This window comes from Dipodomys merriami, unplaced genomic scaffold (genome assembly GCF_024711535.1).
Source record: "Dipodomys merriami isolate MVZ:Mamm:240054 unplaced genomic scaffold, mDipMer1.0.p SCAF_163, whole genome shotgun sequence".
Classification (NCBI taxonomy): Eukaryota; Metazoa; Chordata; class Mammalia; order Rodentia; family Heteromyidae; genus Dipodomys; species Dipodomys merriami.
In genome coordinates this window covers 2,027,958-2,043,544 of record NW_027202971.1, presented here as the reverse complement: position 1 = coordinate 2,043,544, position 15,587 = coordinate 2,027,958, and the positions used below count along the sequence as shown (strand labels likewise).

Sequence of the window (15,587 nt, the reverse complement as noted above, 5' to 3'; positions counted from 1 at the left end):
GCAAGGAAGGACTGAGGGAGGCTGGCGGGGCGAATGCACGAGCAAGAGTAGACGAGGCGTGATGGCGTCCGCTGCTCTCACAAGCCCACCGCGCTTGTGCAGAACCGGTGGGCGGGAGGCTCCCTCTCCCCGAGCAGCAGAGCACCTTTGCATGCAGATACACTTGCATCGCTTCGTTCTTTCCATAATTAGTTGCTCAGTTCTTATCACAGGGCAGCCCAGTGGGCACAGCACAGCCCAAACTCAAACGGGGTGCCGGCCTGGGATACACGGGCAGCGTGTCTCCCCACGTCATGTTCTTTGGCTAGGGCGCTGGGAAACGGGTTCGGCTGGAGGGAGACGGATTGAAACCGTCCCTCAAGCTGGCCTGCACCTCAGCTTGGACTGGGTTGCGGCTCTCACTGGGTGGACCCACCGGGCGCCAGGCACCCAGCTAAGTTCTTCACTGGGGGTTGAGTGGTGGAATCTTCCATTTTGCCCTGTGGGTGGATCCTTCTATTCCACGCATTTTTCTGTAGGGTATTGGAGCACCAAGTTCCTGCAGTTTCCTCATTTCCTGAGTTGGAACCTCCTGCTCCCTTCTGGGAGAGTTCCCACTGCACCGAGTTCCCCTGACTTAAACTTTCCAGGATTGGGAGGAGAAAGGGCAGAAAGCAGTGGACAACTACTCTCTACTCCGTTGGTCTCCGTGTCTGTTCACACGGCCTTTCTCCTCCCTCAGAGGAGTCTGGGGCCCCTGTGGTGCATGGGTCACCTGACTTCCGTGGCTTGAGCGCTGTCTGGGAGGGATCCTCCATAATTATTTCCCCGATGCTCCGTGGGCCTTTATTACCCCTCAGTCCTTCCCTGGGAGCTGACCACTGCTAAAGTGAACCTGCAGGCTGATGGCAAGTGCAGTCTGACCCCCAGCCCCGCCTCACTCGGGACTTCTGACAGATAAGATGCAGCGTGAGGCGTGCGGCCACCCTTTACACATGGCACACTGCTGACCACAGCCGGACATCTTGAGATGTCGTTCCGGAGAGGTGGCGGGAGCCTGCACGCTGGGAAGGAATGTTCAGGAAGCTTTGGCCCTAAAGTGTCTGGGCAAGCTCATTCCCCCGCCATGGCGCTGGGGGCTAAGCCCATCTGGGTGGACACGCCTTCCCCAGTGCCCCACCCCCTCCTGAGTCCTGGGAACCCGCCGGGTGCTGTCCTGAGACAGCTCTCCAGAGGGACCTTGTCACTACTGGGTGTTACTGTTTTGTTCCAGAATGGTCTCCAGTGTTAAAGGGCTCCGTCCCCAACCGGTCACATTCCTCAGAGGTGATTGGGTCATAAGGGAACATCACCAGTGGATCTGTGTGGTCTGTCCATGTGGCTTACTCTCACGGTATCCCGCGTGGTCACTCCAAATGTCCCCCTGTGTGGTCACTCCCGTGGTCTCCCCGCGTGGTCACTCCCGTGGTCTCCCCGCGTGGACACTCCCGTGGTCTCCCCGCGTGGTCACTCGGGTATCTCTGTGTCGCCTCTTGGAGTCTCCGTTGGGCTTTCTCACGCCTTGGAGCAGTTGTCTTTCCACAGAACAGGACTTGTATAGACACACTTGGGCTGGAGCTGTACTCTTAAGACCTAAGTGTTGAAGCCACGCAGCGTCACCTGTGTGAGGTGTGACCAGGTCCCAGCAGGGCTCGGATGCAGAGATGGAAGGCGCATTTCCACTTCCGTCCCCGAGGCCGGGCAGAGCCTTCCTGGTTCTAGCTCCGGCTCTGAGCCTGTACTGCAGGGAGGGGCCTGCCCCACCCCTTGTCCACAGACCACGAGGCTGAGGCTCTTAGAAGGACCAGAGCCCATGAAGTCTGCAGCAGGTCCTGGATACAACCCAGAGGTTCAGTGCAGGAAGTGTTTACATACATGAGAGCGTGTCCACGCAGCCTTTCCTGGCCAGGGACTCCTCTGTTGTGTGAGGCCTTGGGAATTGGAGGGAGTAGGGAGAGCTGCGTGTGTGTGTGTGTGTGTGTGTGTGTGTGCGCGTGTGTGTGTGTACACACGTGTGCCTAAGACTGCATGCCTTCCATGTCTGTACACGTGTCTGTGTGTTCATATGCTTGTTCTGTGTGCCTAATGGCTGTGCATGTGTCGTGTGTCTGAGTGTGTGTGTATGGTCACGGCGGGGCGATGTCTCCCTCATTCACTCCTCGTTGGTTGACTGTCTTACCCGACTCCTTGTCTGAAGAGCGGAGCGACCTCTGGGAATCAGCAAGGCTTCCGCTGTCCTTGACGGAGGACATCAGCTCCGCACCTCGAACCAGACTGCTTCACAGTCATAAAAACGTGACCTCACGCTACTCTCTTCCATCCCTCACACGTGTGCGCTACTAACCTTTGAAACAAACTCAGTGGCCCATACTCCTTTAAAGTGAGGTGGTACTTTTCCTTTCTTAGGATGAAGGGCGTGGGTCTGGGGAGGAGAGGGGATAGATCTGGCTGCTCTCCTCTTGGTGGTCATGGTTAGGTCCCTCACCAGCTGGTGAAGAAGCACCGGGTCCTTTGGTGCTGGGCACGGGCCCCTCGGAGAGTCTGAGCAAGGCCGGGGTGCAGTTTGAGGGTTTGGCCCCGAGCATCACCAAGCCCCGTTGGGGACTTCCTCTCTCACCGGTCATTAAGCCAAAGTAAGGCGGACCAGGAGGTCAGAAGAAACTGCTTGTGTTTGGGAAATTAAGAATTGGCGTCAGCCAATTGGCATCAGCAAGGGAGGCGGCACAGAGAGTTTACTTTCCACGGGGGGGTGGGGGGTGGGGGGGGTTGACCTGAAGGGTTGTTTTCATTGGCTGGACGCAAGCCCTCAAATGCAGCCATTGGCTAGGCTCTCCAGTGGATGCCGACCACGGCTGTTCATTTGAGTTCATGGAGGTCACACCTTGATCTCGGGCAGGCACAGAGGCCCCCGTGGGCTCTACTGTTCACGATGTCTGTGTTGGTTGGGTGCCAATGGCTTCCACCCCATTGTGCTGAGCCTGCCTTTCGTGTGAAAGCGTCTACGTTACTACTCAGGCCACCAGTACACAGAAAACTCATACCCTCACCTCAACACCTCACCGCAGAACAACCCAGAAGCGGCTTGGGCTCCGAGATAGAACAAGGCCTGTGTCCGGGCCCTGGCTCCCTGCCTTCCCGACCTCCCTGGCACCAGGAGCGTGTCATCAGCCTGTGGCAGACGTCAGTCAGCGCCCTGCTCACGCTCCTCGCTGGAGTCTCTGTGGCTCAAAGCAGAGGCTCCTGGGATAGGTCCCACCATTTTTCGTAGAAAATCCTGGGTCCAGGTACGTGGCAGGGAGGTGCAGAAGGCAAGCCAACATTCTTAGTTCTCCCTTTGGCCTCTGTCCACAGGGTTGTCATAGCAACGTACCAGGCGTGGGCAGGCTTGGGTGGCAGACATTGACTCTCACCCCATCCTGTAGGCCACGAGTCCAAGATGAAGGCCCAGGCCAGTGTGCTTCCTTCCTGGGGCCTCTCCGTGGATCCCCATCGCCCCTTTCTGAGTCCTTAGCTGGTCTTTCCTCTATGGGTGTCCACGCTTGTTCTCATCAGGAAGTCCCATGAATGCAATCCGCTCTTTAAAGACCTGCCTTCTAGTAGGGTCCTTGGGCTGGGGTTCCGGCAGACACAATTTGGCCACCACAGTTTTCTACACCATCAGAAGAGGGGTAGCACGGCCCTCGCATTGTGTGCCCAGGCCGGCCCCGCCTGACCAGGCTGAAAGATACCCGCACACGTTTTGGTTTTCACCTTTGCAGGAGTCCAGTCTTGGATGCCATTGGACGGCTCCCTCAGATCCTGCTGGATGTCTGGCATCTCCCGTCCGCCTGTCCTACTAATCCACAGCCAGCTCTGCTCTGTGCGAACCACAAAGCTCTCTTTGCAGGCCCCCTGGCGTGGCAGTGGCATTCTGCCAGTGTTAATTGGATTCAGGACAATCGAGTGTGAATGCCTTGTAGAAAAATCACCGAATCTGCCGCTAGATCAATCATGTTCAGAACTAATGAAAAAAAATCTGATATGGGTGGGGAGAAAAAAGAAGCAGATTTCCAGCAGCTTCCAAAAAAGCATTTATTCACAAAAGGAAATGCAGAAATGTGTCTTTTTTTTTTTTTCCTGCTGGACAACCACTTCTTGATTAATCAAAGGTGCCTGGCTCACACCCTGGTCTCTCACCCCCTCCTGGAGTTATGTGACGGCTCAGTAGGCCTTTCCAGAACAAACACAGCCAAGACCATGTCCAACCTGCAGACAGGTCTGCATCCCCAGCCTGAGGGGAGCATTCCTGTCCAGTCTCACACAGAAAGAAAGCCTTTGATCTTTTGGCATGCTTGGAAAATTCCAGGCTCTGTGCCGCTTGGGGACACTAAAATCGGTGGGGTAGAGAGAGAGGGACTTTCCATTTAGAGATTTTTTTTTTCCCTCTCAGGAGTTTTCTGTGGCTTTTCGAGGTGTCAGATTCTTCTGGTGGTGGAAGGTGAGCGCCAGGCCTGAGCGGCCCGAGCTCCCTCCACCGGCCCTGCAAGGACCACTCCGTGTGTTGGGGCTAGCCTTCAGCTCCGCCCTCACTGGGAGGGGCTAGCCTTCAGCTCCTCCCTCACTGGGAGGGGCTAGCCTTGTCCTCACAGGTCCCTTTCCTTTGGGGCTGTCTGGCTGTCTGGTGACTGGTGAGCAAACCCTGATTCTGTTTGTCCCTCCTGCCTCCAGAGTGACCGCAGCGGCGCTGATTCTGTCTTGTAGACGTGTTTCCAGATCAGGCCACGTTCTGAGGGGCGGTGTAGACATGAATATTTTGGGAGGCGGACGCTATAAAGCTGGACATCTGCCAGAAATTACAGCTTCGTTCTCTGCTGCGTAAACCCCAGGGCAGGGCCAGCGTGCAGAGAGGGCCCAGGGCCCGCTCCCCCAGCACGTGACAAAGGGGCCCTGAGTGTCCCCAGCGTTGGATCCCATTTTGCTCAATCCCCATGAGGGGCCTGAAGACAGAATCAGCCAGCCAGGCTGCGCAGGCCCCACTGGCAGGAGCCTGCCGTGGGGAGGGGCGGGGGGTGGGGTCGAGGAAGTGGAAGAGCCACCCATGGGCCGTTTCGGGAGAGCGGGTCCCTCTCCCGCCAACTCTGCAGCTCCCTCTGCCGCCTCTTCATTCTCGCCGCCTGGTTTTCCACTGGTGCCAGTGCCGAGAGCTAAAGTTCAGGAAAAAGAGGCAGGCATGACTAGAAGCAGGCCCTGCTCCCCTCCAGGTGGGCCGGGCAAGGAGAAGGGTTGTCACGGCCAGGTCTCCTTCCAGCCCTGCTCCCGCAACAGGCAGATGGGCCAACAGACAGGCCCAGGAATGCCAGACGGGTTCCTCATGAGGCGGACCCCCAACCCTGTCCTTCCTGCCTTCCTCTTTGCCCATGCGCAAGCCTTGGGAAAGCTATACTTCATCCTCAGAATCCACCTTTACCTGAGGGAAGGTGCCCGCGTGTCCGATGCCGTCTCTTGGTTGGCCCTCAGCACAGGGCGGTGTCTGTCCGTATCGGTCTCGCTCTTTGGAGCCAGTGCATGTCTGTCTTCCCAGGGTGTGTGTGGTAGAACATGGCGCCCCACACTGGAGCTCTACCACTGAGGCCACCGGACTGAGGCAGGGTGAGGTGAGACGCACCCTGGGCATTTCGGGTCCTTCGTGCAAAACTGCAGACAGATCTCCCGTTACTCAATTCTGCATGCCTCCAGGGGGCAGGGTTAGGTAACTCAGACTTAAAACGCTATTAAAATGGCTTTCACTCGCTTGTTCCTTTTTATCTGGTTTCTGGAAAATGTGAGAAGAGGGATGCGCTCTGTGTTACGTGTCCCCCGGGCACTGGCGACCTGCGGGCTGTGGCAGGGGCTGTGGTCCACTCCTGTGGCCGGCACCACGTTCACAAGCTGGTCTGTCTAGACGACAGGAGATTCAAGAGGCACCAGAACAGACACGCTCCCTGGCCTTGCGGAACGCAGGGCCTGCTGGAACTCTGTGGAGACACCGGCCCGGCCAGCCCCTGTTGGGGTGGCCGTGACTGGACAGGTCTGACTGACCCCAACACCGGAGTTTTAGGGCAAAAAGCCCCCACTCTGGAAGTTCTGAGAGTCTCGGCTTGGCCACAAGCGCCCCGTGCTCATCAAAGAGGAGAGAGAACAGTGGGAGGAACTGAGAGTGGAGGCCCAGAGACGCAGATCTATTTATGAGGGGCAGAGGGGAAGTTTGAGGTATTACAGAAAAGGGGAAGGAAGCCCAGGGCTGTGGGTTTGCACAGCTGGCAGGCATGCATAGCTGAGGGGGGGGGGATGGGGGAGGGCTGGTCAGGCTGATCGTTAGCTCTGCTCTGGTTTTTTGAGGTGACTCAGAGAAGTCATCATGGTCCTGGCTCTGGCTCGAGATGATTGACCCGGTTTAGGGGTGCAGCCTCGGCTCCCCTCAGCGCCCCCACTTACAGTCTGTCTGGAGGGGTTCCCCAGGACCAAGGACAGCTTTGGTCTCTTGTCTCACAGAGACTTGGGGACTGCAGACCAGAGTGGCCCCCGGTGGAAAAGGAGCGATAGAGGTGCCTCAGAGTCAGAGAATGCCCCAGCGGAGCTGGTGATGCCAGCGTCGGGCTCATGGGCCGTGCCCAGCATCTGGACACAGACGGTCTGTGGCGAACCTGGGGGAGCGGGCTGGGAAGCAGCGCCGGACCGGAGCCCCTCGCACGGGACGCCGACGCAGGCGGGGAGGTCTAAAAACCCCGCTTTCAGCCTCCAACCAGCTCCTAGCCACAACGCTCTCCTAGCCTGAGCAAGGATGCACATCACGCTCCAAGAAAAAGCCAGCCTGCTTCTGCACGGCTGGAGGCCTCCTGAGCTGCGGTGGGGGCTCCCAGGCCTGGGCGGGGGAGGGGCCGCAGCGGGGTCCCGGGCCGGGGGAGGGGCCATGCTGGCCGCTCAGCCAGCAGCTGCGCTGGCTCAGACGGACGTGCTCAGACGTGCTCAGGCGTGCTCACGGTACACACGTGGGGGCAGGCGGTGGTCTGACGGATGCCGATGGGCGCCACGTGGCCATCCAGAAGGACAGTCCTTCCTCCAGCAGGACCTCAGGGATCAGTGCACTAAGAAACACCAACACACAGGCTTGTGAAGCCGTGGCAAGCGTTTTAGTGACACTTGGCATTGTGGGTGTCAGTATCTTCTACAAATACAATTTTTATAGCTCCAAACTGGGGTTCTGAGGCTCCAAGGGTGCTTTATCTACTGATTTGAGTAATGAACACACACGCACACACAACCATCCTGCGTGTTTGTGAGCAACTCCCCCGCCCCGAGCAGGTGAGGTGTGCGGTGCGGCCGCACGTGGCCCTGGGATAGCACGGAGCCCCTGCCCCTGCCCCACACGGGGCCGCCTGGCCACGGTCCCCAGGCACACACACATGCATGCACACGTGCATGAGCGTGCAACTTGAGACGAGTGAGTTTTGTTGTGCTTCCACACAGTCCTGCTATTCAAAACCACGGTCTATGAACAAGCTAACATGGATTTTTTTTTTTTTTTTTGGTTAGTCATGGGGCTTGAACTCTGGGCCTGGGCGCTGTCCCTCAGCTCTTCAGCTCAAGGCTAGCGCTCTACCACGTAAGCCACAGCGCCACTTCCAGTTTTCTGGTGGTTAATTGGAGATGAGTCTTGTGGACTTTACTGCCCAGGCTGGCTTTGAACCTTGATCCTCAGATGTCAGTCTCTTAAGTAGCTAGGGTGACAGGCGTGAGCCACCGGCGCCCTGCCTAACACAGACTTTTATCCTCCAATTTTCCACTGGGATCCTCTGCCCAGCTCAGCGAGTTGAAAAGCACGCAGAGCGCCGCGCTAGTTCTGCCTTGTGGTCCAGTCACCAGGCCAGGCTGTCCTGATCACTCGTGGCCACTGTCTCTTGGGTTTGGCCAGGTTCTCCTCGTGCAGGAGTTTCCCCCGGCTCCACAGGAATGGAGCCCTGCACGGTCAGCTTTAGCCAGCCTTGACCAATGGCCGGGTTCTGACCCTGGCCCTGTGGTGTGGGGGAAGGGGTCCTCACAGCCCCCACCTCTCAGAGGGCAACGATCACTTCCTGAAACTGTAATAATAACAACCACCAGCAAATACCATCCATGGTGGGAGATAAGGAGATAAGCTATAAAGTCATAGTTTAAATTATGGGTTGGCTGGCATTATTTCCAGAACATCATCTAAAGAACAGGAATATATATATTTCATTTAAGAAAAATATGCCACTTGATTCTAAGCAATAAGCATTAAATGTTACTCAAATGGAAGTTCACACACACGTACAGAGAAGAATGGAAAAGAGATGCGCTTGTTCAATTAAAAATGTAAAAATCCTTGCTTCTATGGCAGGACATAACCAATGTTCAGCAAAGACTCTTCCGGCTGGCTGTGGTGGCTCATGCCTGTAATGCCAGCACACAGAGGACTAAAAGGTCAAGGCTAGCCTGGGCTACACGGTGAGGTCCTGCCTGGAAACAGCCCCCCTCCCTAGCCTGCAGTTCCCAGAAGACAGGTCGGAGGGCTCAAACGGACAAGCTCTCTTAGCAGGCCCTATTTCTATGTTTTGCTTTTTAAAAATTAGAAATATGAACAGGCTATCGTTTGTCTGTTTTTATTTGTCTTTTTGCATTTTTTAACAAATAATTTTTGGTAGTTTGTCCGTGTTGTATTCCGACCGATAAAATAAGCTTCCCGTATCTGTGTGCTTCGGTTCCGAGCGCCCAGCTCCTCCGCCTGGCGCCAGGGAACCTGAATTCCAAAACTCCACCTTCTTCTACCGCTAAAAAAGGACGCCCCTCGGTGCAAAAGTGTCCCTGCCCAGCCTCCACCCTTCCAGCCTGCGGCTGCTGCGGCTCCACCCTGCCCCGCCCAGCCCCACGGCCGCTCCCTCTGCCCGGCTCACAGCCTTGTCCTCCCTGGGAGGACCAGGGGGTCCTGGGCGTTATTTCCCCAGGTAGTTTCTGAGCTCCTTGGGCGCAGCCGCCGCGGCCAGGTCTGGGCACACCCACTTGATGTCCTCGCTGCCCCCGAGGATGGGGTTCGCTGGGGAGCAGCCGTCCTCGGGTGGGGTGGTGGAGAAGGTGGCGAACTTCACCTTCTTCCGCTTGGCGGTGGGCGAGTGCAGCGGCTCGGGCCTGGCCTCCTTGGCCGGCGTCCCCCCGGGGCCGCTGGGCCGCGGCCCCTGGGCCTGCGCGGACACCTGGGCGCCCCCGTTGAGCAGCAGGCGGTCCCTCTCCTCCCAGCCGCCCAGCCCTCGGTCCACGGCGGTGGTGCACTCGTCCGGGCGGGGCGGCCCAGCGCCCGCGTTCTCCAGGAGCTCGGCCTCCGTGCCCAGCCACACCCAGTCATGCGCGTGTGTCACGGACGCCCGGCCCTCCAGGGGCACCTGCTTGTGCCTGTACTTGAGCGCGAAGGTGGCGCAGTTGATGAGGAACACCAGGATGGCCAGGCAGAAGACGCCCAGCAGCGCGTACATGCCGATCTCCAGGTCGCTGGGGCCCCGGGCGCCGGGCCCGGGGTTGCTCTGCTGCAGCCCGCCGCCCGCCTTGGGCAGGCCCACCAGGGCGGGGAAGTTGGTGAAGTCGATGGGGATGTGGTGGAGCTGGGCCTCCCCCGACGGCCGCCCCCCGTCCGTCCGTCCGCTCCTGCCCACCTTGCTGTCGGGCGCGGGCCTGGCTGTGGCGCGGGCCCCCCGCGGCGCCCCCTCATCCCGCTCCGCGGGGAAGCCGTCCTGCGGGCGTCCGTCTGGGCCCGGGCGCTCAGAGTCCGGCCCCTTGGGCCGGCGGTCACTGGCGTGGTTCTCCAGGTCCCCGTCCTCGGGCTGGCCGGGCGGCCCCGCGTCGGGGTCGTGCTGTCCGAACTTGACGGCGACGTGGCCGACACCCGCGGCCAGCGCGCTCCTGCGCTTGGACTTCTGGCAGGCCTCGGCGATGCTTAGGTCCAGGCGCAGCAGGGGGCCCTGGCCCTCCCCCTCGGCCAGCACGGAGGGCCGGCCCGGGGTGCGGGGCCGTGTGGCCGACACCACGGCCTCGTCCAGGGAGGTGGCGGCCAGTGAGAAGTCCCTGGCGTCATAGATGTCCAGGGGGGTCACAGAGCCGTCACTGAACCGCAGCCACGTGCTGGCCACGGCCTCCTGCAGGGAGAGGGGTGGTCAGAGGGCGCGGCCTTCGCCCGGGCAGGGGCCTCAAGTCCAAACCTGGAGGCCGGCGACCTTGTCAAGGTCAGAGAACTCACTGCCGACTGCAGCGCCATCCTCGCCAGGAGAGCAGAGCATCGCTCTAAAGGAGCGAGCCCGGCGCGGAGTGCAGGTCTCCGCGCCCCGTGTTCGGGCGCCTGTGTCTAGCTGTTCCTGGGAGTGGAGTGCCCGCACTGGACACCTGAGAAAGCCACGCACCGAATCCTCCTCTCAGGCTCAGCTCGGGGCGGAGGGGTGGGGAGGGTGGTGTGAGAGGGCATGGGCACGCCCCCCCCACGCCGCGCCCCGCCCCAGCCCCAGGCCCCGTCCCACCCCCAACCCGCCCCTGCCCCATCCGGCTGGCCCCGCCCCGGCCCCGCCCCACCCCGGCCCCGCCCCGGCCCCGCCCTTGGCACCTGTGAGCCAGGTGTGTGCAGGCGGCCTACCACCCACCTGCTTCGGGGAGCGCAGCAGCTCCTCGGCCGTCGCCACGGCCGTGACCGCCTGGCTCCGGTCCGGGCTGGGGCGCAGGGTGACGGACAGCCCGGCCACCAGCTGCACAGCCAGCTCAGTCACCGACACCTTGTCGTCCAACACGGTTACTGTCTTCTCCGCCAAGATGGAGTCGGACAGTGGGGACAGGACCTGCAGGCCGAGGGACACAGGGGACGTGGGGCTTGGGCCTCTGTCTCGTTCCCAAGGTCCCGGGCACACAGCACGGGACAAAGGCGCTGCACGCCCCGGTGACACGTGGAGCCACTGCGGACACTGCCCGCGAGATCGGCCACCGCCCCTCCCAACTCCTGTCCCTCGGGCCAGAGAACAGACGGACAGACTAAAAGAGCCATTGTGTTTAAAAAGGAAAGGTCCCTGCCGCCCAGATGAGGACTCCTTCCCCGTTCAAGGTCCGGCAGGGTGGACCACACGGCCACCCGGGCCAGGTCCCCAGGGGCTGCATTCTGAGTCCAGGCCGTCAGAATTAACTTCTTGATGGGGAGAACCAGGTTTCTGTGCTGCCCACCAGCACAGCGCTTGCCTGCCGGAGCATTTCCCGTGCCCTGCCTCTGTCCCTGAAGCTGACCACGGGTGGTGTTTTTGTTTATGAACAGGATGTAGGATGCAGGCAATGTTCATGGGGTGGACAGACGGCGACCTACCTGGATGGTTGTCATGCCGACCTCCCGCCCCACCAGCACCCGGCCGTCCCGCAGTGTGGCCACGTGTGGAGCCTCGAGCTTCAGGGAGTTGGCCACCAGGTGTGTGATGTCCAGCTGCCAGTCGGGGCTGAGCAGGTAGCTCAGCGGGCCCCAGGGCCCGGCGCCCTCCGACACAAACTGGGTGAGGACCCTCACGGTGGCGTGCTGGAACTGCAGAGTGCAGCCTCGACCCCGCTGCTCCTCCTCCTCTGCCTCCTCCTCCTCCTCGCTGTCCCGAGTGGGCCTGGGGGAGGACAAGGGGCTGGCTCTCACAGCAGGACAGGAAGGGAGGGCGCTCGAGAGCTGGGTACGCGCCCGTCTCCGCCTCGGGGAGATGGCGCTGACCTGGAGCCCATGCCGCTGGAGGAGCCCTGGTTTTGCCATTGTCCTGTAGTACGTTTATTGACAAGGAGCCGGTGGCTCACGCCTGTCATCCTCGCTGCTCAGGAGGCTGAGGCCTGAGGGTTTTGGCTCACTGTAAGCTCAGGCAGGAATGTCTGTCTCCAATTAACCATCAAAAAGCCCTCAGCGGAGTGTGCCACAACAAGTAGAGTGCCAGCCTTGAGCAAAAAGTGCAAGGTCCTGAGCCAAGCCTTAGCACCAGCAGACATGCACACACACACACACATGCGCACGCGCACACATGCACACACCACATACACGTGCACGCACATGTGTGCGCACACACAAACACATACACAGGAGAATATTTCCTGTGTGCACACACTGTCCCAAAAGTAGCCACTAGCCTTATGTGGCTAAATTTTAATTAAAATGAACACAAATTAAATAATTTAAAAACTCAACTTTGTGCAGAAAATTTTTATTTATTTTTGGTCGGCTATGGGGCTTGAACTCTGGGCCTGGGTTCTGTCCCTCAGCACTTCAGCTCAAGGCGAGCACTCTACCTCTTGAGCCACAGCACCACTTCTGGCTTTTTCTATGTAGTTTACTGGAGATAAGAGTCTCACAGACTTTCCTGCCTGGGTTGGCTTTGAACTGAGATCCTCAGATCTCAGCCTCCTGAGTAGTTAGGATGACAGGTATGAGCCACCGGTGCCCAGCCAGAAAATGTTTTAATCTCACAGCACTACAAGGGAATCTACCTACGTCCAGATGGGGAAACTGAGGCAAGCTCACAGAGCTGGTGAGTGGCGGGGTGAATGGGAGCCCAGTTGGGTTGTCTCCCTTTGGGAATGTGGAACAAACCCATTCTCCAGCCACACACCAGGCCACGGTCCTTCATGTTCTCGTGGCTGTGTTCTGCCTCTCCGTATGCCTGCTGCTTTTCTTGAGGCTCTTCAGCATGCAGGCCCTGCCTGGGACCATGGGAATGGCCCTGATGGTTACGGTGCAGAATCACTGGCAGCCATCTACATAGGCAGATTCCCTTGTAGTGCTGTGAGATTAAAACATTTTCTGACAAGCGCCGGTGCTCACGCCTGTAATCTGCGCCCATCCGCAGGATACCCCGTGGGAGGCTGGGAAAGCCAGCTCCCGACCTCCTGCCTTTGACAGAACCTGGGTTTGACATGACCTGCTATTTAGCAGCTTGAGAACCGGGCTGGGTGACCCCAGGGCCTTGGTCCCAGCAGACTGCTGCTGGGGTCAGGGGATTCCAGTGCCTTCTCATTGGCCCTTCCAAGCCAGAGACTGTGAGTCAGCCAGCCCTGTCATGGCTCTGTACCCCCCTCCCCCCGCCCCGCCAGGCTCACCTCTTGCTGGTCACGATGGGGACCCGCCAGCCCTTGATCTGGCTGAGCTCGGTGTCGGAGACTTCGATCTGCAGCGGCAGCCGGGGCACCCACACCGTGACGTGCAGGGGCGCGCTCAGGTGCTGGTAAGTGAAGTTCACCACGGCGTCCACCTTGCCTTTCATCTCTTTGCCATTGACGAAGACATAGTTACAGTGGTCGGACACCTGCGGAGACAGAGGGGGCAGTTGGCGGTGCGCGGCCGGCCCTGCGTGCCGGCACACGGGCTCAGCCTAGGTTCTCCCAATGCAGTGCTTTAGATGAGCTTTGGGTGTGGCTGGTTTGATGAAGCAGGATTCGGTGCAGCTGGTTGATGAAGCGGGATTTGGTGCAGCTGGTTTGATGAAGCCGGATTCAGTGTAGTTGGTTGATGAAGCAGGATTCAGTGCAGCTGGTTTGATGAAGTGGGATTCAGTATAGTTGGTTGATGAAGCAGGATTCGGTGCAGCTGGGTTGATGAAGCCGGATTCAGTGTAGTTGGTTGATGGAGCGGGATTCGGTGCAGCTGGGTTGATGAAGTGGGATTCGGTGTAGTTGGTTGATGAAGCGGGATTCAGTGTAGTTGGTTGATGGAGCGGGATTCGGTGCAGCTGGGTTGATGAAGTGGGATTCGGTGTAGTTGGTTGATGAAGTGGGATTCGGTGCAGCTGGTTTGATGAAGCGGGATTTGGCACGGTTGATTCTGCCAAGGGGTGGGGGTGGTGGACAAGGTGGCAGAGAAGAAGTCGGGATGGACAGACAGATGGATAAATGGGCAGACGAATGGCTGGCACATGGATGCAGATGGGCAATGAAGGACAGACGGACGGACGGACGGGAAGGTGCAGGTGCCGTTCCTCCATGAGCATGTCTGCTTTAGAGCGATCATCACGGATTTGGGGCCAAAGGGGGAGACTGTGAGAGACCGAGAGGGAGCCCAACAGTGGACACAAAAATCTATGTGAAAGCTTCTAGAAAGTTCTCAGGTAGTGCTTCCTGACGTGGTAGGGTCATGAACTCCTGTGAGAATACAGGAAAAGCGAATTCTCCCTGGAGAGCTGCAGGCACACAGCGCTTCTGTGATGACGTCATCAGGGCGCCGCATGCGAGGCTGTACAGAGCTGCTGGTTTCCTTGTCTCTGTTCTAGTCTGTGTCCCCTAGAAGGGACGGAGCTCCCGGGGGCGGGGGACCTGTGGGTCCGGCCCAGGGCTGAGCGGTGAGCCTCCGTGACCTGCCCCCCATTCCCAGCCTCGGGCCCCTCCACGGCTGCTCTGGGATCCACTGTCTCCTGCCTCTCACGCTTCTGTCTGCTCGGGCAGCTGGGAGGGCTGGGCCGGAGGACGGCCGCCATCTGTCAGGGACGACGGCGTGGAGCCGGGGGGAGGGAACTCGGCCTCGGCCTTCTCACTCTCCCGGCCAGAGTAGGTTAGAGCGCATGTCTACACGGATCGAGAATGGAGGCCAATTTCAGCCACTGTCCCAGACCTGCCATTAGGGTGGACACAGCGTCTCGGAGCCGGGAAGACATTAGCATAACAGCCGAGCAGGAGTTATATCAGTAATCACTGCTTTAATCAGTGTTGTAATTCACAGACCATTGACTCTGCTCATTTATTACCTTTCGGCGTGTGCGTGGGAGGGAGCACGCCTCTCCGGAATGTATAAATAACGAGGAGGAGCGCGGGCGGGAGGCCGCCCCACGCGGCGGGGCCTGGTCCCGGAGGTCCGGCCGACTGCTGCTGGGAGGCATCCGCCTCGTCCTGAGTGGCCAGAGGCGGAGGGCGGGCTTCACAGAAGGCGCAGGCTCTTGTGCAGGAGGGAATCTTGTCCTGCCTGGGCTTCTTTCCTCCAGGTGCGCTCCGTCCTGCCTCCCATCCTCGTCACACTCCAGTCCTCTCTGGAGCTCCCAGCAACAGACAAGAAGAGGGAGGACAAAGGAGTCTTCTGGAGTCTCCAAAGGTTTCTTCAGGAGGCCTGGTCGGACCCACGGGTGGCCACGTGTCCAGGGTTCAACCGGGCACCATCCAGCCCGCATCCTCAGCTCACCAGGAGGGCCGATGGCTCTGGCTGGGGGTGTCCTTTCCATCACACGTGTGTGTGCACACGTGCGTGCATACACACACACACACACTGAAGGGTTGCAGGGAATAGAGGCAGTGTCGGGAGACAAACGGCAGAGACACAAACTCTGGGAACAGCCTTCCTTGTGCATCTCTGCCTGGGCTCTGCGCTCTGGTCTGGCATCCTTGGACAATGGCAGGCACACAGACGGAGACAGAACTGCATGCTGGGCCAGGACAGGTGAGGCTCTCCCCAGGGAGAGGGCTGGGCCCGGCTCAGCCAGCGCCAGCCGCTGCCGCCAAATCCCCCGGCGGACTCGCGTGACCTGGAGAGCAGGGCAGGGAGTGGAGCAGGACCAGGCTCCGGCCGGGGCCTC

General features: G+C 59.4%; 1 protein-coding gene across 1 annotated transcript in view; it reads right to left on the bottom strand.

Annotated features, from left to right (window-relative positions):
* Positions 1-8,618: 8,618 nt before the first annotated feature.
* LOC138828720 (transmembrane protein 132C-like) overlaps positions 8,619-15,587 on the bottom strand; it is a 101,770-nt gene continuing 94,801 nt past the window's right edge. Inside the window, exons 8-11 of the mRNA XM_070024790.1 lie at positions 13,132-13,337; positions 11,378-11,660; positions 10,674-10,865; positions 8,619-10,178 (exon numbers count right to left, since the gene is read on the bottom strand). Coding sequence (XP_069880891.1) covers positions 8,988-10,178; positions 10,674-10,865; positions 11,378-11,660; positions 13,132-13,337 — 1,872 coding nt within the window. The 3' untranslated portion in view covers positions 8,619-8,987. The remainder of the gene's footprint in view (positions 10,179-10,673; positions 10,866-11,377; positions 11,661-13,131; positions 13,338-15,587) is intronic.